Below are 27615 nucleotides of genomic sequence, written 5' to 3' on the forward strand. Positions count from 1 at the left end.
TTAAGTGACACACAATGTTGGCTTTGGTCTTCATTTGACTCTGTCAGGAACATTAGTGTACGGTCTGTTTAACTACGAATCCAGGCAGTTTTAAATGGAACTGGTTTACTCCACTAAGTATGTCGTTTGGAGGCAGCTGTTCAGACTCATCTGGAATTTGGTGATGATCTGATGAAAGCTTTTGCCAGAGTGTCATGCTACGATTTGCTTTATGGGTAATGACAGCTGCAATCAATCAGTCACTTCATTTCAATGTTTTAAGGTTTTGACCTATTTTTATTCAGCTCAAGCTATCATCTCAGTACACATTAGATTTTCATCCATTACAAAGACATAAATGCATAATTAAAGACAATACAAAGCACACACAAGCACATGTTCATACCACCACACACACTGAGTATCCATGTGTGTACGCCGTGTCAGTTAAAGAAAATCACAGTTCACTAGTTTCATAAGAATACAGTGTACATACAGAGGAACATGTTGGCCTCAGTCTCCATTGGATCACTGGAGGTCCTTTATACTACACAAGTTTCTCACAAGCTTCAGTCTACATTGTTGAAGCTGTTTAGACTTTCTGGAACAGTTAATCTAAAATACTGACATCATCTCGACACAAACCAGCAAACCCCTGCAGCTGAAGAATAAAGTCAGAGTGGAAGAGTCAAAAACTGCACTTCCCTGAATGCCCACTAGAGGCTGACTCCAAAAGTGAGTCCAGTACCATGTTAAAATGCCCAAACTTACAACAGGAAGAAACATGTTTACAGCCTCATACAACAACAACAAACAAAAAACAGTTCATGATAACTGTAAATGGGCTAAGTATTTAATATTTAATATATCTCACCCTCCTAAATTGTGTTTTCACATTTTTATATACAGTCAGCATTAAACGGTGGATGTAAGTGACTAACAACAACGTCCAGTTAAGTTAGTTTGATGAATCTACCCCGGAAAAACAAACAAACAAACAAAAAAGATTAGAACACACAAAACACCAGCATCCTCATTATTCTGAATAAAACCCATGAGCAGCTTTTCTAATACTTCGCAGTGATGCCTGTGGGTTATCCAGAGTAATCGGTACTCTGTCTTTGGGAAAACACCCTGATGGAGAAATGTCCTTTTTCAATGTGTGAGCAGCACTAATGGAACCCATTCACTGCTGTTTCCTGTGGTGCTGAGGTGGATTTCTAAAAAGCCTCTCAGAAAAACAGAACTCTCTGCATGGACTTAAATGAAGCAGCCGTTTAACTGGAAGTCTGAAATGTTCATTCCATCCAGGGAGCATTCATCTGTTTGATTTACACACCTGTTCCATCCAATGACACCTTACTTCTTCGTGGTCTTCATCTCCTTCTTACTGCTGTCAGTACAAAGAGGATGCTGAGGCGTTTCAGTGCAGCTTCATTCACGAACATGGTGGTGTATTTGCAAATGTGACTGGCAGCATAAAGGTCAATTCATGGTTTCTGGATCGCCGATGTGCACTTTGAAAGAGGACAGCAGAGATACATGGGGTTCTGTTCACACTAAAGGAAGGTTTGGGGCACACATTTCCCCTCTGAACAGAACAGAACATGCAGGGCTGCTGTGTAAAGGCTGGCTGTGACCAGCAGCTGCTTACAGACTGGATGGTCTGGCATAGTCAGACCGTACAGTCTGCACGGTCGCAGACTCACGGTCTGAAGCAGGAGATGACATTTCCGTCACACAGACCCTTGCAGATGCACGGAGACAGAAAGTATGAATTTAGTCAGGACATGATGTGTCTTTAAACCGTGAGCTTTTGAAATCACTAAAACACTCCCTGGTGTCACTGATGCTGCTCTACGACAGTATCTACACCTATTTTTATGCACATCATTCATCTGAGCATAAAAAGCTCCAATGCCCAAAATTCTGAAGCTCTTGACGTATATCAGAGCAGTTTCACACTTTGCTGAGGTGCAAAAGTAATCAATAAAAGCAAAATGTAAAACAGACTCACTGAATGCTCAGATCTGATGAATCTGAGCAGATCAGAGAGGAACACGATACATGACATGATCAGTGACACGAGAAACAAACAGAGATGTCACGTTTCACCGTTCTGTCAGTTCCAATGTTTAATAGCACCAGACTGAGGAAGTAGCACCGGCAGCCGTTTACCTCACAACAGCTCCAAGGAACGAAAGAAAGCTGGGATCAAGTTTCCTTCAGCACAACAATCAGTCAGTCTCTTCTGGAGAGATGATGAGCGTAACATCCCCGTCCTTTCTTCTTACGACCACGGAGAGCGTGGCGCCGCTCCGGACCGCTTCGCTCACTTCCTGTGTGCTGTGGACGGGCTGCCCGTTGATGCTGATGATGACGTCATGATCGGTCATTCCAGCACTGTGGAGACATCAGACATTAGTCACAGACAAAGCCCTTAACAAAAACACAGCAGGCTGGATGTCACACCCCCAGGATAATATGTTTGACTTTTTACACCAGGGCTGTCCAACATGAGGCCCGAGGTCCAAAAGTGGTCCTCCAGAGGGTCCAATCCGGCCCTCAAAGTGTAAAAATTACAGAGAAGACATTAACTGCAGATTGTACATTAGTAAAACTATAAATTTAAAATCATCTCTAGACCATGACAAGTTGTTTTGATCAGAAAGTAAAATACTAGATTGTTCATCACGTTTCCTTTTAATCTCACTTGTTTTGTCACTTTGTCACTTTTTTGTCTAATTTTTTGTCATTGTTGTTTTATTTCATGTTGTTTGTCTCATTTTTGTCATTTTGTGTCTCATTTTTGTAATATTTTGTCTTGTTTTTATTGTTTTTGTCTTTGTTGTCTGATTTTTGTCATTTGTCTCATGTTTTTGTCCGTTTGTTTCTTGTTTTTTGTTTTGTTTTGTGTTTCCTTCTTGTCTCACTGGTGTTTTTTGTCATATTTTTGTCATTTTGTGTTTTACTTTATTCATTGTTTTGTATTATTTTCTGTCGTTTTGTGTTTCCTTCTTGTCTCACTGGTGTTTTTTGTCATATTTTTGTCATTTTGTGTTTTACTTTATTCATTGTTTTGTATTATTTTCTGTCGTTTTGTGTTTCCTTCTTGTCTCACTGGTGTTTTTTGTCGTATTTTTGTCATTTTGTGTTTTACTTTATTCATTGTTTTGTGTTATTTTCTGTCGTTTTGTGGTTCCTTCTTGTCTTGCTTGTGTTTTTTGTGTAATTTTTGTTGTTTTGTTCCTTTTTCTGCCATTTTTGTCTCGTTTGTGTCCATTTTTTGTCACCTTGTAACTTTTTTTTCAATTTTTTGTCTTATTTTGCTTTGTTTTGTGCCATTTGTTTCTTTTGTCATTTTGTATCTTGTTTTAGTAATATTGTCTTGTTTTTATTGTTTTTGTCTTTTTTGTCTGATTTTTGTCATTTGTCTCATGTTTTTGTCCATTTGTTTCTCTTTTTTTGTGTGTTTCCTTCTTGTCTCACTGGTGTTTTTTGTCATATTTTTGTCATTTTGTGTTTTACTTTATTCATTGTTTTGTGTTATTTTTTGTTGTTTTGTGGTTCCTTCTTGTCTTGCTTGTGTTTTTTTGTGTAATTTTTGTTGTTTTGTTCCTTTTTCTGCCATTTTTGTCTCGTTTGTGTCCATTTTTTTGTCACCTTGTAACTTTTTTTGTGTAATTTTTTGTCTCTTTTTGCTTTGTTTTGTGCCATTTATTTCTTTTCTTTGTCATTTTGTGTCTCGTTTTAGTAATATTTTGTCTTGTTTTTGTTGTTTTTTTGTCATTTTGATCATTTCACTGGTCCGGCCCACTTCAGATCAAACTGGGCTGAATGTGGCCGTTGAACTAAAATGACTTTGACACCCCTGTTTTAGACAAACCTGTTCCTGTCTCAGCATCTTCAACAACAGAAGAGGAGGGCTCATCGCTCTGGAGATCACTACTCTGGCTCATATTTACATGTGAGGCATTTATTCTCGCTGACGGTCTCATACAGACTGATTTGTGGAACATATGCTCGATATTTCACCAGACAATACGCCTGCATGGAGAAGTGCTGCACACGGTTCAGCATTATCACGGTAAATGGTCAGGCTCTGCTGTACTGCTTGTTTGTCAGACTGCTGCTGTGTGCTGTCCAAAGCTTCAGGCCTCAATGTCAGGAGAGGCAGCGTTGGACTATTAACAATACAGAGTCTAAGGAAAGAGAGAGAGAGTGATCCTGTTTCTACCAAGAGAAAGATGTCAGAGCTTTGCCGGTGGGAAGCAGCAGTATAATAAGCAACCAGACGGCAGTTCAATCTGCAGTCTTGAGAACTGCACTGAAGCTCAGAAAATATCCAGAGGCCTCCAAATGCCAGTTCACAGCACTATTGTTGCATCTTGTAAAACCTAACCAAGCTCTGAATGTGCTTGGGTCTGATTAGCTGCAGGTAATCCTTCCTAATGAGAAATCAGCTCTCTGCTGTAGGATCTTCCTTTGAAGATGAACGCATTTCATCTTTAAACAGGTACCATGGCAGGTTGGCATTGGAGAAACAGTGTATATACGGTGTAGAAGACTGAAATCTGATGCGCAAACTAACAAAGCTACACTTCATATTCACATTTTTCATTGTGGACCAACTGACCAGTGTAGAAATTATGACCCAGTCAGCCCCCCCCTCTGATCCAGAGAAAATCATATACAGGGTGTCCAAAAAAATGACATCATTTCACAGGCTCATAGTTTTGGCAATTGTTGTTGAAAATAACATCAAATTTTCACAGAATGTACAGAAACAGACCAAAATTTTACATTTAATGTTTTATGTTTGTTCTGTTTCAGGTTGAGCCATGCCGTTCACTCCCAAAAAGAAGTCACAGTGCGTCTGTGGATGATGGTCAACCAGATCCTTTAGCCCTGCATAAGCAGCCTTCCTCTTTAGATTTTTGGTACCAAGTCCAAATTTGTTTGCTCGCTGGTGAGATTTTTTCCAAATTCTGCATTGAAGGCCGGCTGCACAGACTTGAGTGAGTGTGTGAACATATTCCAAGACACAAAATGACTTCTCTTTGGGAGTGAACGGCATGAACCTGAAAACTGAACAAAAATAAAACATTAAATATAAAATCTTGATCTGTTTCTATACATTCTGTGAAAATTTGACGTTATTTCAACAAGAATTGCCAAAATTATTGTCTTGCAAAATGATGTCAAATTTTTTAGGACACTTTGTATATCCACTACTGTTCAAAAGTTTGAGGTCACCCAGACAATTCCATGATTTCCATGAAAACTCCCACTTTTATCCATGTGCTAACATAACTGCACAAGGGTTTTCTAACCATCAATGAGCCTTTCAGCACCATTAGCTAACACAATGTAGCATTAGAACACAGGAGTGGTGGTTGCTGGAAATGTTCCTCTGTACCCCTATGGAGATATTCCATTAAAAATCAGCTGTTTACAGCTACAATAGTCATTTAGCACATTAACTATGTCTACAATGGATTTATCATTCCTTTAATGTTATCTTCATTAAAAAAATGCTTTTATTTAAAAAATAATGACATTTCTAGGTGACTCCACACTTTTGGTAGAGTATCTTTTAGAAAGTTCTGCATTGTTTTCTTGTGTCCTCGTTAGCTTCATTCCCAACAACAGACAGCTGCTTTCTGTTGAAAACCGCCGGGCAGCTACCGCACCGTGTTTCACCTGTTTTGCATATAACAGCTACATGCTGTGGCTTGAAGTCATGGATGGGGGCGGTAGGAGTGGAGCAAAACAGTTCAGTTTCAGGTCGTAAAAAAAACCAAACAGCTGAAATCCTCCACTGCTGGAGATCATTCCCTGTGGGTTTGTCTTTACCAGCGGCCCCTTTCACAGTACAGTACACATACAACAGTCATTTGAATCACTTTATACATCAAAATTCAGATTAGTGCAGCTTTAAAGCTTATTAGGATCAGTGAAGGAGAAGCAGACTGTAGCTTGATTCTTACCTGGATGCAGCTGTTCCAGGTATGACCTCATAGATGTAAACCCCTGAGCTCACATCTGGAAATTCGTGCTCACGTTCCTTCAGATCTTTGATCAAACTGGACACAGACACAAGAACAAGAAGACACATCGAGGTTTAGTTTATCTAAAGTTCTGATGGAAATGTAATGGCTGCTTTATGACAACCCTGGATTAGAATTCTGCATTTTTACTGGATTAGCCAAAAGCAGGGATCATGTTCTTTGGTAATTCTGTGAAATAAAATGACATCTGTTGTGATAAAGTGCATTTCCCCTCCCCACAGTGCTCTGCAGATAAGGTGGCAGTGATGGTTGATCAGTCCAACATTCGATTCTGACTGAAATATCACAACAACTGGTGAGTAGACAATCATTAGTTTATCTTTGTGCTCCTCACAGGATGAATCTGAGTGGGTTTGATAGTCTCCTGACTACTCCTCAGGTGTCACATGACGTTTCACATTTTATCTGAAGAACTAGTCCATAGATTGGCCTGACGCGTACTGTAAACCATCATGTGCTGTTCAGTAGGAACTGTTGGAATACTCAGGCCTAATTTAAACTGTCAGATTGTCACATCTGTGTTCAGAACGTTAGCATGCTAGCATTCCAGTCACAGTAACCGTTCTACCTGCCAAACATCAGAGAGCTGCATACTGTCGCTCACCTCCACTGCAGCCGGTCAATACTCACAGTACTGCAGAGAAGAGCCTTTATGAAAGACACATCTGTGAAACTTCTGATGGTCGTTTAACTTTTGACACCTCAGATTTCAATCATAGTTAATCATTACTGCTCGAATTATGAATTTTAAAATCCATGAAAGTCAAATGTTTGCAAACCATTCCCAGGGCCTCGAGGAGAAATTTCATGTTTGCAAAGTAATCCCAGTGTAAAGTCTATGGCGAGGGTTCTCAAACCTTAGAGGGCCAGACTGATTTGTGACGAGAAAATAACATTAATTCAACTCATTTCTAACTTTTAAGAAACAGACATTTCAATTCAGCACATTTTTATTAAATGGGTTATTAAAAATACATTCTAGTCTGGTGGGAGAGATGAGACTTGTTGTTTGCTATCGGCTGCATCAGTGTGAGCCCTGAAACCTGATGTGTGATTAAACTCCACAAGTGTTATCTCTTTATATCTTTGAGCACAAAACCAAGACAGACACGGCTCAGATATTTAGTCCATATCTATTTCTGACTCAGACATATTCTGAAATGTAAACTAGTTAGAAAAAGCTGTGCACTGGAGAAGACGAGACATTCTGTATCTGTGATTTAGGAGCTGACAGAACATTCTCTGGTGTAACATTAATGCTGGAACTCAGCAGAAACAGCACAACTTCCTCTCCAGCAGTTAATAACTATGATAATGATGTTTATGAGAGGGACATAAACAGCTACACTTATAATCAATGTCACGAACAATTTACTGATTGGTAGAAAATGTATTTAAAAATAGAAAATGTCACACTCTTCAACATTTTGTATGTATAATATATAAGCTGGATATACATTAGTTTTGCATAGCTAGACCATTTACAATGTCTGTGTGGAACAGACTGGCTGCACCTCATCATCACTCTGTTTCAGAGGTGTTGCCTCACAGCTAGAAGATCCCCGGTTCATGTCCCGGCCTTCCTCGGATCTTTCTGCATGGAGTCTCCATGTTCTCCTGTACAGGTGTGGCTTTTCTCCAGGTTCTCCAGCTTCCTCTCAATGTGAGTGTGATTGTTTGTCTGTATGTGTAGCCCTGTAGGACCAAGTAGTGTATAGATGATGGATGGATGGATGGATGGATGGATGGATGGATGGATGGATGGATGGATGGATGGATGGATGGATGGATGGATGGATGGATAATCTTTATGGATTGATGCAGGCTCAGACTTTCAGAGGTCCATGGTACAACCAAGTAGGTTTTATGAGAGCTGGATACTGCTCTCTGTAATACAAACCATAAATCTGGCAGTTTCTACTCTTTCTATAATGAGTTTTAACCCACTGTGGTTATATACAGTATTTGTGAAAGGTAAGCAGTTTTCATTTAAGTCGCATTACTCCGCCAAGGAACGTGGCGGACTTATGCGACAATCGGTGTTGGTTTGTCTGTCTGTCCGTCCGTCTGTCAGCAACATTTGTCAAAAACAGACCAACAGATTTGGATGAAATTTTCAGGGAAGGTCAGAAATGACACAAGGACCAAGTGATCAGATTTTGTCAGTGATGCGGCTTATAGTCTGGATCCAGGACTTATCCATCAGAAATGATCCATGGACTGAGCAGCCTTGGAGGAGGACTGCTCTCTGAGTGTTTTTCTAGTTAAAAATGTGCAGCTTCTGTAGATGAACATGGTCATTAGAAAACTAGTTCATTGGATGTTTACTTACGGAGGTGTGAGCTGCAGCATCCGGATACCAATGAACTTCTTTTTTTGTGCCGCATTAGCTGAAGGTAAATAAATAAAAACATGATTTACTGACAGACTGAGTAACTAAGATCATAAACTACTTCCTAAAGACCAACAAGGCTCACCGTTGACTTGTCTATTGTAGGAATCTGCAAGAAACTGACGTACTCTGTCCACAGGGATGGCAAAAGAGATTCCTGCTGCCACTTTCAGAGTGTTTATGCCTATTACATCTCCATCCTGTTCAACACAGAACGGGAAGAGAGCCATGAAATTGTGGCCTTCATTGATTTCACAGCTTGAGAAACAAAATGAGAGCAGCGAGAGAAATGTTCTTTTCTTCCAATGCACATAACATAACTCATAGTCTATTAAGTGTTCTTTTTACCCACTAGACAAGCCATCAGTCTTGGTTATTGTAGCAACTTATCTGTGTTTTCACAGGGAAGGACGATTCATAAAAGGCAGCATTGGTATGGCAACTATTCTCCTGCAGAAAGCATTGCATTTTTAGGGAAAGGAAGCTGGAGGCAGCAACCTTGATAAATGATTGTATGATTTTATTCCATAGTAGCAATAGAAAGGCCCTAATAATCAGGTCTTGTCCTAAAATATTTTGTTGGAGGCTTAATCTTGAACTTGAGGAAGGAGACTGGAGACATTGGGTGTTAAATAAAACAAAATCATGACCTTAGCCCTCACTGTTATTAATAAAACAAGAACGAACGCCCACATAGCACAAATATGGAAATGTCCTGGTGTTATTGATTTATGCCTGACAGCACTATAAATCCTCTTACCAGGTTGACAAGCGGCCCACCAGAATTGCCATACTGTGAATCAGAAGAGCAACAAAAACATTTCCTTACTTATTGTTTAAAGACAGACTGCACAAAATGCAGAAACACTGGTTCTGTCAGACTAATTGTGCTCTCGCTCACATTTATGATGGCATCAGTCTGGATGTAGTCCATGTCGGAGTCCTTGAAGCCCAGCTCCAGACCGTTGCGATGGGCGGTGCTGATAATGCCGGTGGTGACGGTGTTCTGCAGGGAGAAGGGGCTTCCCACTGCCACCACGAACTCACCGGGACGAAGGTCCGAGGACTGGCCGAGACGCAGCACGGGCAGAGGACCCTGCAACAAGCCAAAGACACATGAGCCTTAAAAAGATCAAGAATCAATCAAATGAATGCAGCAGGAGCGCATTTCGGCTGGAAGGCTGCCATTACCACATTCATTAGCTTTTAGGTCTTTAGGGCATCATGAACTGTGTATAAAAGACGGATGTCTGGATCTGAGAAGAGGAGCTGATGTGGTAGCATATTAAACCTGCAGCCTTTCTAACAGCCAGCAGGGGGCGACTCCTGTGATCGATAAAAGAAGTCTGATTGTTTGGAAGTATAGGAGAAAATGACGTAATGATGAACGCAAAAAAACAATATCAGCCGTTAATAATGCTGTTATTAAGAGCAGCCCTGTCTCGGTGACCTCTTCTGTTCATGTGAATGATGATGTTTTCTCTTTCAAACAAGCTGTGAGTAATGAGAAGCTGTCTGAGCACCACCAGACCTGTTTGAAGACGAGGCTGGCAGACGGCTGGCCAGAACAAGAGTCTGATTCTGACCTGGGGATGGTGGTTCTCATCCTGTCTCCTCAGTCTGTCTGTGAGCTCACTGAGCTGCACATGCCCCCGGAGAAAACTTCATCATCAGAGGGTTCTCAGGTGTTTATAGTGCTACTGCTTTTATTACTGTACTACTGTTCTTGAAACTGTGAATTCTGTATTGTAGAAATCTCTGATAATATGTAGATCTTTGCTATAAGTTTCCAAATGTCAAAACTGCATCTGCCACGAAATTTTGAAACTCATGTTTCTGTCTGAAAATGTTTGTTTTTCCCCAGAACATGGCGTACTCTGACAAACCTTACAAACCAGGCGATCATTACAACCATAAAGGTACTTTGTGTTTGTTGCTTTGTGTTTCTTTTAGAAGCTCTGCTCTGTGTAATTTCAGGACTGGATTGTTGAGTGTAAACTGAAAGTAAACTTCATCATGTCTTTGTCTGCCTCCTTGTGTTCCAGGCTGATTAGATTTATCTGTGGGTTTAGTTGGAATGCTCAGCTGAATCTACAGCTGCTCTCGGGGCATGAAGCCTTATGTAACGACAAATTTACCTTTTAGGGAAGCTGTAGAACCTTTTCTACGAGGAATGTATTACAGAGAGATATAACGTTGTACAGCTGCCACCACTCCCTGGTTGTTACAAGACAAATTCCTTCACCTTTGGAGCAGTCAAATCCAGTAATGCCTCTGGTTTGCTCCTTGTGATCTTAAGGTGTTCTTGTATTCAGATCAGTTCGAAAAATGTTAATCATGTGCTTCATGCTGAGTGGAGTCTGACTGAAGTAGTCGGGAGTAGAGCCGTCTCTACCATACCAAACAGCTGGTTGGTTATGAGCATGTCTGAGCAGCGACATGTATTATTCACAACAGCAAATATACAAAAACATAGCCGGCGCTTTGAATTTAGGGGCCATGACCAAACACCAGCCCAGAGGAATTCAGACAACAAGCTGACCATGTTAAAGAACAGAGTGTAATTTTGGTGAGCAAAAGCCCTTGATAACTTTCTCCATGGAATTTCCGCCCTGCTTTTTGGGCAGGATTATCACACTTTGATGTAAGTCTCTAATGACAAGCTGCCAGGCCAGTGAAAACACAAGACAGCGTTTAGTCCAGAGCCCTCGGGGGGCTGAGGGGAACAGCAGGGCACTTACATCTGACTCGATTTTGATGAGGGCGATGTCCATCTTCTGATCCACGTCCTTGACAGCAGCGTCATATTGAACACCACTTTTTAGCTCCACTTTGATCCGCTGCTTGTTAGTGAGGACGTGAGCATTGGTGACGATCCAGCCGTCCTCAGACACGATAAATCCTGAGCCGCTGGACACAGAGACCTCCTCATTGGAAAATGGCACTCTGGCAGAACAAACAAGTTTAGTTTGCATCTGAATAAACATGAATTATGACGGTAACGAATTTAATTTTCTTGGTCAGTTTTACCTTTGGAAAAGCTCAAGATGCACCACAGCTGGAACGATCTTATCCACAACATCAGCAATGAAGTTAAACTTGTAGCGCATACTTCCCGGATGCTGCATTTCTGTCAGGATACAAGACAAGAGATGAAAGATTAAAAGAGTTCCTGCAGTACATATATGTGTGTGTATATATATATATATATATATATATATATGTAAACAACCAAAACAATCAATAAATCTGAAGAGCCATAACGAACTCAGCTGTGACCAACAGTCACATGACACAAATCCAGGGATTTCTTGGTTGAACTGCAGGCTGTGTTTACAGAGCAGGCAGGGGGACAATATGGAAACGAATTTAAAACCTAAGTAGTAAAATATCCATGACATGTAGTCACCATTTTACCAGTACTGAAAACACCTGTGGGCACGAGGTTTTTAATTCTACACACATTCATGCCTTCTCCGTACTTCTAGCCATGGCTGTGCTGTTTCCATAGAAGGCAGGACTTTATACTGCAGTACAATGAGCCCACAGTGAAGGAAATTAACAAAAGCAAAATATGCACAGAACCTGTTTTAAGCTCAGTGTTGAAATCTGCAGCCATAGCAGCAGATCTGTACGGCTAAATGAGCTAAATGAGCTAAATGCTCACATTAGCATGCTACCATCTTCACCGTGACCATGCAAACAAGTTGACATTTAGAAATGTTGCAGTGTTGCCGTCTTAGCTGAGCATATTAGCATGCTAGTATTTGCTAATAAACACAAAGTTCTGCTGTGGAGGGAGGGAATGTCATTAGTTTTGCTGATGTTTGGCCATAAACCAAAACATTGAATGAAAATTCAGATTCTGGTAGCAGATGACGAGTCACAGAAACATCGATGTGATTCTAATTCAGAAAAGAAATAACTACTAAGCAACACAGTGGTCAAATGTTTAAAAATATATATACAGTCCATTTATTCAAGACTGTATAAATTGAAAGTGTTCTCCCATGATGTATCTTAACATTAGTTTCCCCTTCATTTCTCACTGACTGTAGTGCCACCAGCAGATTGAAGTTTGCTGCTTCAGAGCTGATGTTAGCGTTTTGCCTAAAGCTCTGCTGACATGCAGCCTCCATTTCATATGATGATAAGATGAGATGCTAAAGGCGAGCTCTCCAGATAAGGATAGTTCATCACAGTGTGTTCTCGATGTGTTGAGGAGTGCTACTGCATATGTGAGAGAAAGTTGTAGGTATGAAAAAACAGCTGATCATCAGAGCATGAGGCTGCCTGGAGCTCTGATGTATTAAGAGCTGGGTATGACATCGTAGCTAAGCTGTGCTGCCAGTTTTTCCTGGTGATATTGCAAGAAAGAAATCCCATGTGGGCCAGTAGAAAAATCATTTCCCTCATACACCATTAGCAATTTTGATTTAAAATGAGGAGGTGGCACAGTGGTTTGGTGGTTAGCGCTGTCACCTTGCAGCCATAGACTGTATAATAAAGTACATATATAATGTATCTTTATTATATAGTCTATACTAGCAGCGAGAAGATCCCTGGTTCGTGTCCCGGCCTTCCTGGGATCTTTCTGCATGGAGTCTCCATCTTCTCCTTGTGTATGCGTAGGTTTTCTCTAGGTTCTCCAGCTTCCTCCCACAGTCCACAAACATGCTGACCCCATGACCCTAATGAGGACTAAGTGGTGTATAGAAAATGGACAGATGAGATGGGATTTTTGAGTGTGGCATGTCGTCTGTGTAATACATGGTTAGAAACACCAGATTACATCAGTTCCAACCCATTTAGCAAAATTGGAGTGAAACTTCGACCCAGTAGATGCCTGCTTCCTCAGTCTGAGTTTCGTCTATAGAGTTTTACGTCTGGGCTGGTTTAAGTTATCTTCCAATGTCAGCATAAAGTGATTACCTTTGTGCGCACAAGAAAACGGTTCCAGATGTGAAAGCAGCACCGGACACACACATATGTGGGCCAGATCTGAGGTAAAGAAACAGGCTTACATCATCGACTGTACAGAGAAGATGGACATAGCCACTGTGGCATCATCCGTTGGCTTGTGGACCACTGTCGGGAAGCCTCATGTTTGACATTTAGTCACCATCATAGACTTTTAAAACCACATGGATGGAGAGAGTGACTGGACTGAGAATCAGAGGAAACTATGCATGGTGCTACAGCATTCACCTGTCAGTAACATTAAACATGCCCTGCTTTATTGATAATTATTACTCTGTTAAGGAAGGGTGGAGTTATGTGATGATGGCCATTGGTTTGGATTTGTTAAAGACTTCTGTATCATTGTGAGATAAAAGCACGACGTTACTGTAACCATGACAACCAGTGAACAATACATCAGCTGATTGTGATCCTACTACAAATGCACCTCTGAGGACTTATCAGGACTTATCCATCAGAAATGATCCAAGGAACAACTGATTAAACTGTGGGGGTGTTTTCCAGTTCTATCTGTTCCTACCGCCCGCTACATATTTAGGTCATGTGATTCAGTATCTGTACATAACGTACACATGCAGAACACACACCTGTACTCAGCACAAGGTCATTGTGTTTGTGGGTACATTTATATTAAATGGACACATTCTATGGTGCTGTGATTTCTGCCACAATTTTTTCAAGATTTCATCCATCAGAAACGATTCAACGACGGAGCATCCTTGGAGGACTGTGCTCTCTGAGTGCTTTTGTACTGCAAATGTGATCATAATTTTATAAAAGAAAAAAAGCATTCTGTGTTGAAAGAGACTTGCAACTAGTGATGAAGACCATATTAAAGAAAATGTTAACTGAGGTAACAAATCTAGTGTGACGTTGTGTTACTTTCTCACAGATTTCTACAAAATCAGACTTCTTTTTATTAACCAGAAAAGTCAGAAAGAAAAGTTTAGATGACTTCTAGCTTCACTTTACTTTCCAGGCCTGGATGTTACGAGGCTTGCTCTATAGGTTGGGACTGATGTAACCTGGAGATTCAGTCTTTGGCCTAAGCCTAAACTCATAAAAATATGCCCAGAGGAAAAGAAAATTCAAAAAGAGATCTCAAAAATGTCTCATTTACTTCTCCTAGACAACTTTGAGATCTGTGTGACACCAAACTGAGACTAAGGCTTATTTCTCCTGTGTCTCATTTTTTTCTCCTGAGCAATAAGATGCACTAAATCTCAGTTTAGTCTCCTTTAAAGTTTCAGAAGAGATCTCAACAAGCTCTCATATAATTCTCAGAGTTTCTCAACTTTTGTGTCTCTTTGTGATCTCAGGCAGAGAAATCAGAGAGCTCTCTCTAAGAACTCAATCTGTTCTCATCCCAGCTTCAGTTCATGCATCTCATACTAAGCTCAGACAGAACAAATGAAGAGCTCGCCACAAGCGCTCATTGAATTCTCAGACTCAGATCAAGGTTTTGGTTGTTTTTAATCATCTAGCATGTTGACTTTATTGTAATCCACATGATATATTTTTTTAATTAATTAATAAAGATTCAGATTACTTTATTCATCCCAAAAGGGAAATTCATTTGTCTGTCAGCTCATCTGCTATTTGCTGTAGAATTATAAAGCCTGATCACTGTGGGTACAAAGATCTTCTATATCTTTCCGTCCTGCAGTCAAGAGAGAGGCCCATCATGATATTATGAGTGGATGATCCGTGGTGTTTAGAATGATAAATCCAGTCAAGTGGGAGGAGAGGGTGACATGATTGAAGTCACCATATATTATTATAAGTGCCTCAAGATGTTTAGGCTGTATCCTGGCAACTTCTTATTTGTTGCAGCATTTGTAAGGTGTGTGTGTGCAGATTACTATATGCATAGGGTGGCATAGCTCAGTGGGTAGAGTGGCTGTCTCACACCCAGAAGGCTGGGGCTCGATTCTGAGTCTGTTGTGGAGATGTGAGTGAGTCTCACATATTGCTCTGTAGGAGCTCCACTATTGTTCATTTTCTTTTCCAGAGGAGAAATAAAGGAGCCATTAAACACACTGTATTGAGATTAGCAAGGTATCTCCCACAAGTCTCAAGTATGACTCCCTCTAATTATCCTGTCTCACCTATTTCTCCTAGTGAATTGTAGGAGAAACGTATGAGAAACCTTTAGACAAAATAGAAACTAAAATGAGGCTGACATGAGAATCTCAATTTGTCTCCTGAGCTGTAGAAGAGCAAGCTTTGAGCAGTAAAATTTTCCTCTGGGTGTGGCCAAAGTTTAGACTATAGGATTTTTACCTTGTTAGCAGCAAGATACACAGAGTTAGTCGGCACAATACAAGGATCCTGACAGTGGCTCACCTGGATGGAACGCAGTCATTTACAAGTTATCACGTACACCTGTGCTTTTCCTGCTATGACAAGCCAGGACGTCTGCTGGGGCTAAGGTGTATTCCCTCCCTGCCCTGCAGTGTCCTACACCCACCCACACATCTGCCTTTAGTCGTCTAACCAGCCCCTAGTATTCATACCTGCCACTGTCTCTCAGATTGTCCTCACTGATCTCTGCATGCTATTCGCTTTTGTTTTCCACACTTATCACACTCTCGCTCATCAGGCAGGTAGTGACGTGCCGTTGGCCCACTGGGAGCATTTACGACTATCAGTTTTACCGGCTTTACCCACAAACCACAAACACAAACAAACAACTTCATCAGGACAGAGATGAGGTTATGTAATAGCACATACCCAGCTTTACGTGTCTGTGTGTTCATGCAGATTAGGTTTTATTAATCTCTTTGACGGCCTGTTTTTTGATGTCATATCAAAGGAGCAGAGTAGCTGAGGTTTGTAAAGTATGACCTGTTAGGGACACCAGCACTGATGGAACCTCCTCTTAAACATATTCTCCAGAGTCCTCCTCCTCTGCTCCCTCTGCTAACATCTCTGTCCTGAATCCACCACATTCTCTGACTGATTGCGTGTTTACAAAGTTGCACAAACGAACTTGTCTCTGCAGAAACAGCCTTAAATGCAAATGGCAGAGCGGCTTTTGCCAAGAGCTACTTTGGCAGCGCACCAACTATTTTTTGCCTGTCAGAGAGTTCCACTAACAAATCAACAGTTTGCTCCACACTGGCAGGGAAAACTGTAGCTTCCACTATCATCTCAGTTACACTGTACGGCCATGCCAACTTGTGAGACAGTCAGTGATTATAGTTTACGCTTGATGTGTTATCTAATCTGTTATTGAGCTTCCAAACTGTAAAACAGGTGGAAACGTGTTCATAGGGCACTCTGAATTCAAATTGTCCATCGCAGATCAACACTTTTAGATATTATATTTCGCTGAAATCGATCTGCAAAGACACACATAAAAGACAAACAATCGTCGAGACAAAATTTGCTCTTTAAACGATCCATCCCTTCTCTTTTCCAGTGTACAGCCAGTCATAATGTGTATCATCTTTAAAGCATGACTGGAACATGCTAATTATCTAAATATGCTAACAAGCTATCAACAATCTTTCTCTGAAATCGCAGACTGCACTAAAATGTCCACAGGTATGGTTATGGACATTGTTGGCCATGATAGCAGCAGGGTAGTACAGACTGCAGTGTTGCTCTGTTCGATGGTTTGTTGGTCCACCACTGTGGTCCAAACTGAAATAAGCTGAAAGCTATGTATGAGGGATGTAGCAGCGAAGAAATAGTTATACTAATAGGATGATTCTGGAATTTACTTTTATGAAATATAATGGAAATACAGCTAATAATCAGGACCAATGGGGGCACTATCAGTGGTAACAACTTTTCCAGAAATACTTGCTCTTGTTTCTGGATACAGGTCAGAAACGGCAGAACAGATGAGCATCCATTGCTTAACAAAGTGAATAAACGAGATTTAAAAGATTGTGTTGCATATCATGAGTTTCAGATCACTTTAAATGACCAATACTATTTTTATTTTACTTATTTAATGTAATATTTGGATCATAAACAGCTCTTGGTCATAAAAGAAGAACAAATTACAAAGGTGTGTAAAAAAATGCACTTTTATTTTTGCATGTATATTTGCACTGCTTTTAAAAAGAAGGATCATTAACAGATTAAGAATCTTGCTACAGTTTTTCAAACTACACAATAACTTTACTGTCTCATAGCGTCTGGTTGTAAAGAATGAAGAAATGTTGTTTACTACATCCTGAAACTTCTTCAGATGAGCCTCTTTTGTTTTTTATCCTCCTTTACTTCATTCATGAATTAGCAGTCAATCTGCAAAGTGTACATTTGGAAGGACAGCAATGTTCCTGCAGTGAAATAAGTGAACTGAGAGTGTTTTGACCTTAACCTGTATTTACAAATAGCAGTTAGCAGGAATAATGGAATGAATGGCAGCGTAAATGTTGTTTTCACCTTAATAAATAATAAATGCATGCATTTAATACTAAGTTTATTGGTTCTTTAGAATATTGAAAAGTAAATTGATCCATGCTATGTAACGGCAACATCTCCATTATTTCAGATACACAAAAGAGACAGGAGGTCACAGTTATTGGTTCAGTGTTCCTATGAGCAGTTTGTGTTCAGTATTACAATGGATGTTCTGGCTTATACACAGACTGACACACAAGCAGAGCAGCTGTAGATACGTCGGTAATAACGGCTTGTCTGTTTTCTGATTACATCGGTTGCTGAGCAGCAGCGGAGTAATGAAATGTACCAATAGGCCTGCTGACATACAGGCTGCTATCTGCAAGTCTCAGGGCCACACTGTCAACGTTTTACCTTCTCTAACTTGTTGTAGTGGGTTTAGGATGACACATTTGTGCTTGTTTTCCTCTGGCCTTACAGGGTGAGTTAGCCCAAATGTTAGCTACCTTATCTGGCATCATAAAGAGCTACAGTTAGCTTGCATTGTGAGGTCAGCTCCAGCATCAGTGGTTGTAGCAAACTCCCCAAACAGAAAGCTAAGCTAGCATGAATGAGAAAATAAAGAGATGCAGATGATACGGCCATTTTATCCTTAAAAGAAAACTACACGTGACAAATCGGCATTTTCCCATGACTTGTGTGGTTGCTACAAAATGCAAATCAAAAACGTCCAATCAGCGTATTTAAAAAAAAAAAATATATATATATATATATATATATATAAAACTGGATGTCTAACAAATTCAGCCACCTAAAGTCAGTCACTACTGCAAGCCAAAGGACAAAATACGATTTTTATGAAGTTTAGGAATATTCTCCTTCAAAAACATCAGTTTCAACAAAGGAGTGAGGACTTTAGTGAGTTTTGTTATACGTACGAATTAAAGTTTCCATACACTTGTAAAGACCAGATATATCATGGCAGTGTCGAGTTTCCAAAGATTCCCATTACTCTGAATTTTCTATGATTGAATCATTAAAACCTAAACGGCTTTGTCACAAACAAACAAACAAACAAAAAACACCAATCATGCATTTTGGTTCTTTCACAGTTATTATATGTCTTCTGGAAATATGACAAATTCTGCTACATCAAAAATACACGTACAACTAGTATTTGGCTGAACACCTCAACTGGACATTTTTAATCAGAACCTTGCCAATTTTGACACATACATATAAAATAATGTTTGGTATTAACTGTGGCCATAAGTCTGCAAGCAGTTCTGGAGGTTTCAGACTGGATCTGTAAACTGACAGTGCAGTACTCCTCCAAGGCTGCTCAGTCACTGTAGCAATTGAGATGAAAAAGTCCTGGTAAGTCAACAACGATCGACGACGTAGCAATCACTTGTTGTCATGGTTACAGTGATGCTGTGCCGCTATCTGGCAATGATACAGAAATCTTTAACTAATCCGTGGATCCAGACTATAAGCTGCATCACTGCCAGAATCTGATCACTTGGTCCTTGTGTCATTTCTGACCTTCACTGAAATATACATCCAAACCTGTTAGTCCGTTTTTGAGTAATGTTGCTGACAGACGGAAGGATGGACAGGCGGGCGGATGGACAGACAGGTGGAAGGACAAACGTATGCCAGTCGTCACATAACTCACAGTAATACTCTGGACCCAACATCGATTTAGATCAAGACCTCAGACAAGATGTTTGCTCAGATTTTCACGCTAAAAACTCCTGTAGTCAGAGTCCAGCATTAACCACGACCACACCAAACCCTTAACTTCCTGATTATTATCGTAACCATGGCAACAACTGTCCTTAACCCTTTCCACTCTGGAGCTTCCCTTATAGGTTGTATCTGGTAACAAAACGCAGCTCGCTGCATTTTTTAAGAGCTTGTAGAGTTTTGAAGGTGTAATGATGATGCTACCTACTATTATTATGTTTAAAACGGATGCAGCGTTGTGTTTCCCATCTGTTGCATCACATTTCGTTAACTTGCAGTTGAACATGTTTTAGAACAGGCTCAATAACATCAGTGTCACATTTTTTTCCCCCAAGGCTGTTTTTTGCTTTCTAATTCTAGCTTTGCAGTTGTGTAGCTGTTGCTTGCTGGATTTGGATTTTTTTCAGGTAGAATATTTTGAATAAAAGCGTAGGGTTAAAGGAGTTTAAAAAGTACTCCATTTAACCCAAAGCTGAACTCTCTGTAAAGCTAACCAGACCTTTATCCTAGCGTTGTCACATCAAAACACATTTATTTTTGTTTTTTAACAGGTGATATGTGGCACATATCCTGCTGCCAGTAGACTTCTGTTTGTCGTATCACAGGCTTATTTTATAATCCTGTGAGAAGCAAAAAACTACAAAATGAACATAAGCAAACAAACATTCAGTTTATTAAAAGAAACAAAGCAGAAATTAGATGAATTACTTACCTACAAAGCTTGTTAAAAGAAAATATTATGAAATGGGTAATAAAGCAAGTAGACTACTTGCCTTCCAACTACAAAAAACACAATCAAGTCGAATAGTGACAAAAATTAAACACCCAATAACTAACCATTTAGCAACACAACCTGAAGACATAGCGGGGGCCTTTGCAGCCTACTATAAAACTTTATATGAGAGCCAAAACCAACTTGACAAATCTGAAAAGAATAGCCCTATAAGGTGCAGTCAATTCCAGCCATTTTCAGTACATAAAATCGCTAATATTCTATTTGTAAATAAAAAATATGACGAGAAATACAGGGAATATTGGACGCGCATCGCGAGGTGCATTTCCTTGAAAACGACCGATTCGTGGATTTTATACCGACTTCAAGACATGTTTTGGACAAAATATGTTACTGGCTTGTTTCGTCTGGATGTCCAAGGTTGGATTATGGCCGTTTTTTGTGGAATATTTTCATCTGTGTGTAATAATAAACCCGGACATGTGAGTCGCGCTGTGTACGTTGAAGCCGTGAATAGAGAACGGATGGATGGATATTCTTTGTTTGTCGGACAAATGTGTTTATATTACCGCTGTGGTAATCACATCTGAAAGTGGTTTATACCGGCAGATTCATGAGAATCTAAGCTTTTCGTCGGTGTATAGTGTTTGTATAATCGCGTTTGCTGCTTCAGACATTTAAGGAAATGCTTATGCAGATCTCAAAGTGTTCCGCGGGTGGAACACTGAAGCTTAATGGGTTAAAGAATTCCTAGAACCTCTGAACATGGTAAAACTAACTGATGAAGAGACTACTGATCTGGTAAAACCCATTACAATATCTAAAATGAGAGAGAGTATTGGCAAATTAAAAAACAACAAATCACCAGGAATCGATGGATTCCCCAGCGAATACTACAAGACATTTATAAACGAACTAACTCCAGTTTTGACAAAAACTTACAACTACGCTCTAAATAACAAGGACTCACCTGCCTCCTGGACAGATGCTATAATAACGGTGATTAAAAAAGAAGGAAAAGACCCGACCCTTTGTACTGGGTACAGACCTATAAGTCTCCTATGTGTTGACCTAAAAATCTTAACTTGTATCCTGGCCAAACGAGTACAAAAACACATTAAACAATTCATAAAGCCAGATGAAACAGGCTTTATTAATGGTCACCATGGTTCAAATAACATAAGAAGGACTTTAAATTTGCAATCACTAGCTATGTTAAGAAAGGAACCATCGATGCTTCTCAGCTTAGATGCCGAGAAAGCTTTCGATCGAGTTGATTGGCTATACCTACAACAAGTACTGAAAATTATGGGCTTCGGGGATGAATTTGTCAATTGGATAATGATGTTCTATAAAACTCCGAGATCTAGAGTACGAGTTAATGGATACTGTTCAGATTTTTTTAACCTCGGCAGAGGAACAAGACAAGGCGATGGACTGAGCCCGGTTCTGTTCGCCTTGAGCATTGAACCTTTAGCTGAATCAGTGAGGCAGAGCCAGTTTATACGGGGTATCAGAGATGAGAGCAGTTTGGAGCACAAACTTGCATTATTTGCTAATGATGTACTGTTGTACTTGCAAAATTTACAATCTTCCGTTCCAACCCTTCTGAAGTGCCTACAGGAATATCTCAGTATTCAAAATGAATGAGAATAAGTCTGAGGCAATGATGCTGTCTGGAACGTGGCCAACTCAACTAAACACAATAGCTTCATTTAGACAGTCCCATCATGGCCTCAGATATTTGGGGATAATCTTAACAACAAACCCAATGCAACTCTACAAATCCAATTCTAATAAAGTAATAACACAAATTAAGGCAGATCTTTCAAAATGGGAGGTTCTGCCTCTGTCACTATTTGGTAGGATTGAGACAATTAAAATGAACATTTTACCGAGGATCCTGTACTTATTTCAGTCTTTACCAGTATGGGTTCCTATGTCCACATTCACTCAGTTGGACAAAATGCTCACTAAATTCATATGGCAAAATAAAAGACCGAGAGTTAGACTGAAAGTGTTGTGTTCATCTAAACACAGAGGTGGAGTCTCTCTTCCAAACATGAAATATTATTATTGTGCTGCTAATTGGTTGCTATAACTCAGTGGATTAACAATGAACGGGAGGTAGGCTGGGTTACAATTCGGTAGAAGTTGTACGATTATCAGCCTTACCACTTCTGAGTAAAAACATCTGGAAGAAACTGAAATTGAAAAATGTATGGGTAAAACATACATTCAGAATATGGGACCAAGTAAGAAAAAAACTAAAAGGTACAGTTAACCTGTCAAGAGCCATCCCTATTGCCGGTAATGTTGAATTCCAGCCGTCACTGTGGGATAGTGGATTTAGAAGATGGGAGAGTAGTGGTCTATGCACAATTAACCAGCTATTTGAAGGAAATAACTTAAAATCTTTTGCCCAATTACAAAACCAGTTTCTTTTGCCTTTTAAAGACCACTATCGATATATGCAAATAAGACACTATCTGCAAAGTCATACTGAGTGGGACAAACAAATAAACCCCACAGGTATTGAAGAATATTTCATAATTGTAGAAGAAAAACACTTGCCCAACAAAAAAGTGTCGTTTATATATAAAAAGTTGATGGAAAGTTTAGGAGACAACACATTTGACGTTCGTTATAAATGGGAGCTGGAACTGAATGTTATTATTGAAGATAAGACATGGAAGAATAAGTGTGAGATCAGCCACAAAGGTATAAACAGCAATCTCTGGAAAGAATTTGATTGGAAAACAAAAATTAGATACTTCAGGACCCCTTTAGTCATAATTTTTTTTTCAAAAAACACTTCCCCGTTATGTTGGAGAAACTGTAATCAGGTGGCAGATCACTCACATATTTTTTGGGACTGCCCAGTACTATTTCAGTATTGGCAGGACATTAAGCTTGAGATGGAAACCATTCTCAATGTTAAACTTACCATGGATCCAATGTTTTTTTTCTTTTTGGAATTCCTCCTAACAACACTGATGACCAAGATCGCATATATGTACTTCGCATCCTCTTGCTGATTGCAAGAAAGATTATTACTGTTAATTGGAGGAAACCTTCTCTTCCAATGAAAATAGAATGGAAACAGAGACTGAAACAAGTTTATATAATGGAACTTTTAACTGCAAAACTTCAACTGAAAACAGACCTTTTCGCACAAAGATGGACTCCAGAGACAATTTATCTGAAAGTATGATTACAACCCTCGGTCAAGTACTGTTTACAAAGCACTGAATTCATTTTTGAATTGAATAAAGAAGTTCGAAAAAAAATCCTGTGAGAAGCATAATTTAATGTATTTATTGTATTCTGGGTGAACTGACTCTTTAACTCCAGATTTAATGAGATAAACGGTCACTTAAGGTTAAACCAGTTCTGAAATGTGATAACCTGCTGAAAAATGAAAGCTCAGACACCATCCAGCATGCTAAGACATACACACATACATTATGTAACAGTTATTTAATTTTATACAACGCTGGTGGCTCCGTGGTGACAGCTGCTAGTCCATAAGGATTTGCGGTCTGGGGGTTTTGCTGTAGGCCATTATCACTGTGAATAACATTAGTGTCAGCTGGCATTTAAAATAATTTACATCAATGAGTAACAGGGCAGGCTTCATTTACAAGACATAATACAGAAAACTGCTGCAGCTACACAGCAACAAGTTGTGTTGTCACACGTGTTTTCAGACAGTTAAAGCCTGGCATCAGCCACTCCACCCATGTACCCACAAATCTGAGCTGAAACAAAGACGGGGAACCAGCCTGCTATCACTCTAGTCTTTAGGTAAAAGGCACAGACTAAACATTTGAACTTGACATGAACTTCACAGTGAAGAATCATCTAATATTAAAGTGATTCCTTGGGATAGCTACTGGGCTGTCTTTCTAGAAAAGACTTTTAAACAACATCTACAAGACAGAAAGACATTTTAAGTGGAGTTATTCTCCAGGTACCTTCAGAATGAGTATTGCTGCTGACAAGGCTGTCAAGCAGCTGACAGTAAATATCAAGCCTGTTAGCTTAGCTTAGCATAAGGACTGGAAATGAAGGGAAACAGCAGCCAAGTGCTGTCCCACGGTAACAGAACACACCAGCCCATCTAAAGCTCACTACTTTAAATGGTGCGTCTCATTTTTCTAATCCATACAGCACCAAAAGGTTATGAACTGGACTAACCAGGGCAGAGCTCCAATCAAAAGATAACGCATTTACAGAGCTAAACAGTTCAGCAAAGTGTGTCTTAGACTGGACAGCTACCGGTGGCATCGTCACACACAAACACTACTGTCTGCTGGCCTCCATTTACTCAAATCACACTTGTTTTTTCTTTTTTAATATGTTCTGTAAGTATTAAATGTGCTCTATGATCTTCCCTGACTTAGCCCACTGTCACTGCTGTACTACTGCTGCTGAAGGTAAACCTGCAAAGATAATCATCTTAATGACAGTATTTATTTAATCATACATTACATACACTTTCAAACATGTTTCTAGGTGTGTTTTAGGCTGCATATGCAAAGAATTACAAGACCTGACCTGACTTAATGACTGCACATTTGCCTTCTTCTGCACTCCACATGAAGAACTAGAAAAGCACTCGGAGAGCGCAGACCTCCGCCAGGCCATCTGTCTGTCTGTCTGTCTGTTAACAGCATAACTCAAAAAGTCATGGATGGATTTTCACCAATTTTTTACAGAATGGCTGCAAGGCCATCTCTCAATTGTACATAGTCCTTCAAAAAAATCCTGGATCCAGACAGTGATCCGGATCACCTCCAAAATCTAATCGATTGTTACTTTTGGTCTTCCGGACATTCTGTAAAAATTTGGTGAAAATCCATCCATGACTTTTTGAGTTATGCTGTTAACAGACAAACAGACAAACAGACAAACTCCGGTGATTACATAACCTCCTGGCGGAGGTAACAAATACTAAATATATATAAAAAATGACAGTGTGTGTGTACTCAGTATGAGCGTACATGTGATCTCTACCTCCAAGTTGTTGAAACTCTGCTTTCCTCTGCCTAGCCTCACTGGTTCAGCACACTGAGTGTTAACATCAGTTATATGTGCCTACATGGATCTCTGAATGTCTGCATCAACGTTAGGAACATGAGTCTATCGAGCAGTCTATATTGTTCTCATTCACACATGAACTGCAGCGTGTGCCGCGGTCTGACATCAGAAACATGCACACTGTGGTGCACAGCGTTACGTTGTGCGTTTCTGCACCTCAGCTTGGGTTAACCTGCACTGCTTTGACATCATGCATTACAAAGACAGTTTTTTTTCCGTTACAGTAACTCTAAATGAATCCACTGAGTTTTACTGGGGATCAGCAGATCAGTTCAGAAGCACGTGGCCCCAGTAAATGGAGTTACACACAATTTTCACTATTAAATCATGGATTTTAGTTTGGCTCAATGCAGGGAATTTTGAATGCAGATTTGAAGTTTTAATGGCTGACGGTGTTCACACAACATAAAGCCTCACTGCTTTGTTGCAGAAGAATGAACAGATTTAAGATGAGGAGAGACAAGGCCAGCATTTGTCAAACTAAAACACACTAGTTATCAACAACTGCTCCTGCCCCTTCTGCTGGTGTTTGAGTGTAAGGTACGACCTTATTACAGCTCCATTTGAACACCGTCTCCATTTGTTACGTGACATTAATTGTTGCTAACATAGCAGACACAAATGGTGTCAATCTAATTAGCTGGGAATGTGTTGCATTTCTCAGAGCAGCCCTGCTTTAGAATATAAACTGATTTACGGTGTCCTGTACCATGGCCTCAACAAAGACGCTCACACATCAATGACCCCAGAATGTGATCAATGGGAGCAGCTTTTAAGCCCCCCATCAGAGATTTTTCTATCAGGCACAGCAGCAGGAGGTCTGATGCCGTTCATGCTCAGAAACGCAACAAGCCAAAATGCAGTCACACATTCACCACTGATGGTGTTTAATTCTCCTCAGGGAATCCCAGCATCACACTGCTGTGCAAATATATCCTCTTCATTTCCCGTCCTGTCCTATCCATTTTCATAATGTGCAGTTTCTTATCATAGCCGTCCACAGAGGTGGAAGAATACATCATGCATCGGACCTCCTGCTGCTGTGCCTTGGCTTGTTGCATTTCTGAGCATGAATATGCAGAGCATCAGTAGATCCAAGGAAGACATAAGAATACATCATTTTCAGTCATGCTGTCTGCAGAACGGCTTTCAGCTTTTCAAGTGAACGTAAAGAGCGTAAGGTGATGATAAGGTACCACACACCAGAGGAACAGAAAATGAAACATCTGAATCCATATTTGTTCAGAGGATGTTTAACTGACAGAGGAGCTTCAACACACTCAGCACTCCCAGAACAGAATATATATATATATATATATATATATATATATATATATATACATGGGTAATTGACATTGAAACCTTTTCGTAGGTCAGCTGCAGCATCTGGTTCTCTTATTTTTTTGTATTTATTCCTTATATTGCTCCTGTAGAGTGTCTCTGTTATTAATTCTATTTTTAAAGTTGTGTTGTCTGTTTTTTAACTCCACTTCAAGAATTCCCGTGTGCCTAAATTGTCTGTTTATGTGTCCAAATAGCAAATAAATATCTTAACTCTTGATAACTTTGTCATTATCGTTGGTCTATTCTTGTTTATGTGTTTTTGCAGAAATGAAAAGATTATAAGTAAAGAAATATATACTTTTACTGCTGATGTCAAACCTGGGCAGGTGAAGGTTTTTTAAATAAATGAATTAAAGGTAAAGAGTGAGACAGAGTTGGTCCACAGCTCACCAGAGTCACAGCGGCCCCTCTGGATCAGGATGACCGGAGGAGTCTCCCCCAGCTCGGCTCTCCTGTTCTCGGCTCTCAGGCGGCAGATGCTCGGGTACGTCCTGCCGTCGCTGCCGCACACCGGCCCGGAGGACGCGCACACGCACACGCTGTGGAGCTCCGCGGGCCTCCCCGGGACGGAGTCGCACCTCAGGCCATCACCGCAGGACAGGCGGGCGCCGCAGACCTCTCCCTCCCCGGCCGCGCACACCGCGCAGCATCCGCAAGAGTCCTTGACCAGACCGTAGTAGCAGCTGGTCGGAGGAGCGGGACACTGGGAGACGTCACACACCTGAGGACAGGTGTTTCGCTTCCTCAGCAGGCCTGCGTGGACCGCAGAGGTGAGCAGGGTGAAGTAAGACAGCAGCTTCATGGTGACCCCACAGCAGACTTCTTCTTCTTCTTCTTCTTCTCTGCTGATGGAAGTCACTCTCACAGACAGCGTTCTGCTCTTTTCATAGCCTCCAGGACTGGCT

At 40.3% G+C, this 27615-nt stretch overlaps 1 protein-coding gene across 1 annotated transcript; it reads right to left on the bottom strand.

The window, feature by feature from the left end:
• Positions 1 to 243: 243 nt before the first annotated feature.
• htra4 (HtrA serine peptidase 4) lies at positions 244 to 27543 on the bottom strand. Its single transcript, XM_051951387.1, has 9 exons — positions 27101 to 27543; positions 11473 to 11572; positions 11184 to 11388; positions 9344 to 9538; positions 9203 to 9235; positions 8528 to 8642; positions 8383 to 8440; positions 5970 to 6065; positions 244 to 2382 (listed from the first exon to the last, which is right to left on the bottom strand). Exons 1-9 carry the CDS (start codon positions 27510 to 27512, stop codon positions 2217 to 2219), a joined length of 1380 nt encoding a protein of 459 aa, XP_051807347.1. The 5' UTR covers positions 27513 to 27543; the 3' UTR covers positions 244 to 2216.
• Between the last annotated feature and the right edge of the window lie 72 nt (positions 27544 to 27615).

The sequence above is a fragment of the Acanthochromis polyacanthus genome, chromosome 7 (assembly GCF_021347895.1).
Source record: "Acanthochromis polyacanthus isolate Apoly-LR-REF ecotype Palm Island chromosome 7, KAUST_Apoly_ChrSc, whole genome shotgun sequence".
Taxonomy (NCBI): domain Eukaryota; kingdom Metazoa; phylum Chordata; class Actinopteri; family Pomacentridae; genus Acanthochromis; species Acanthochromis polyacanthus.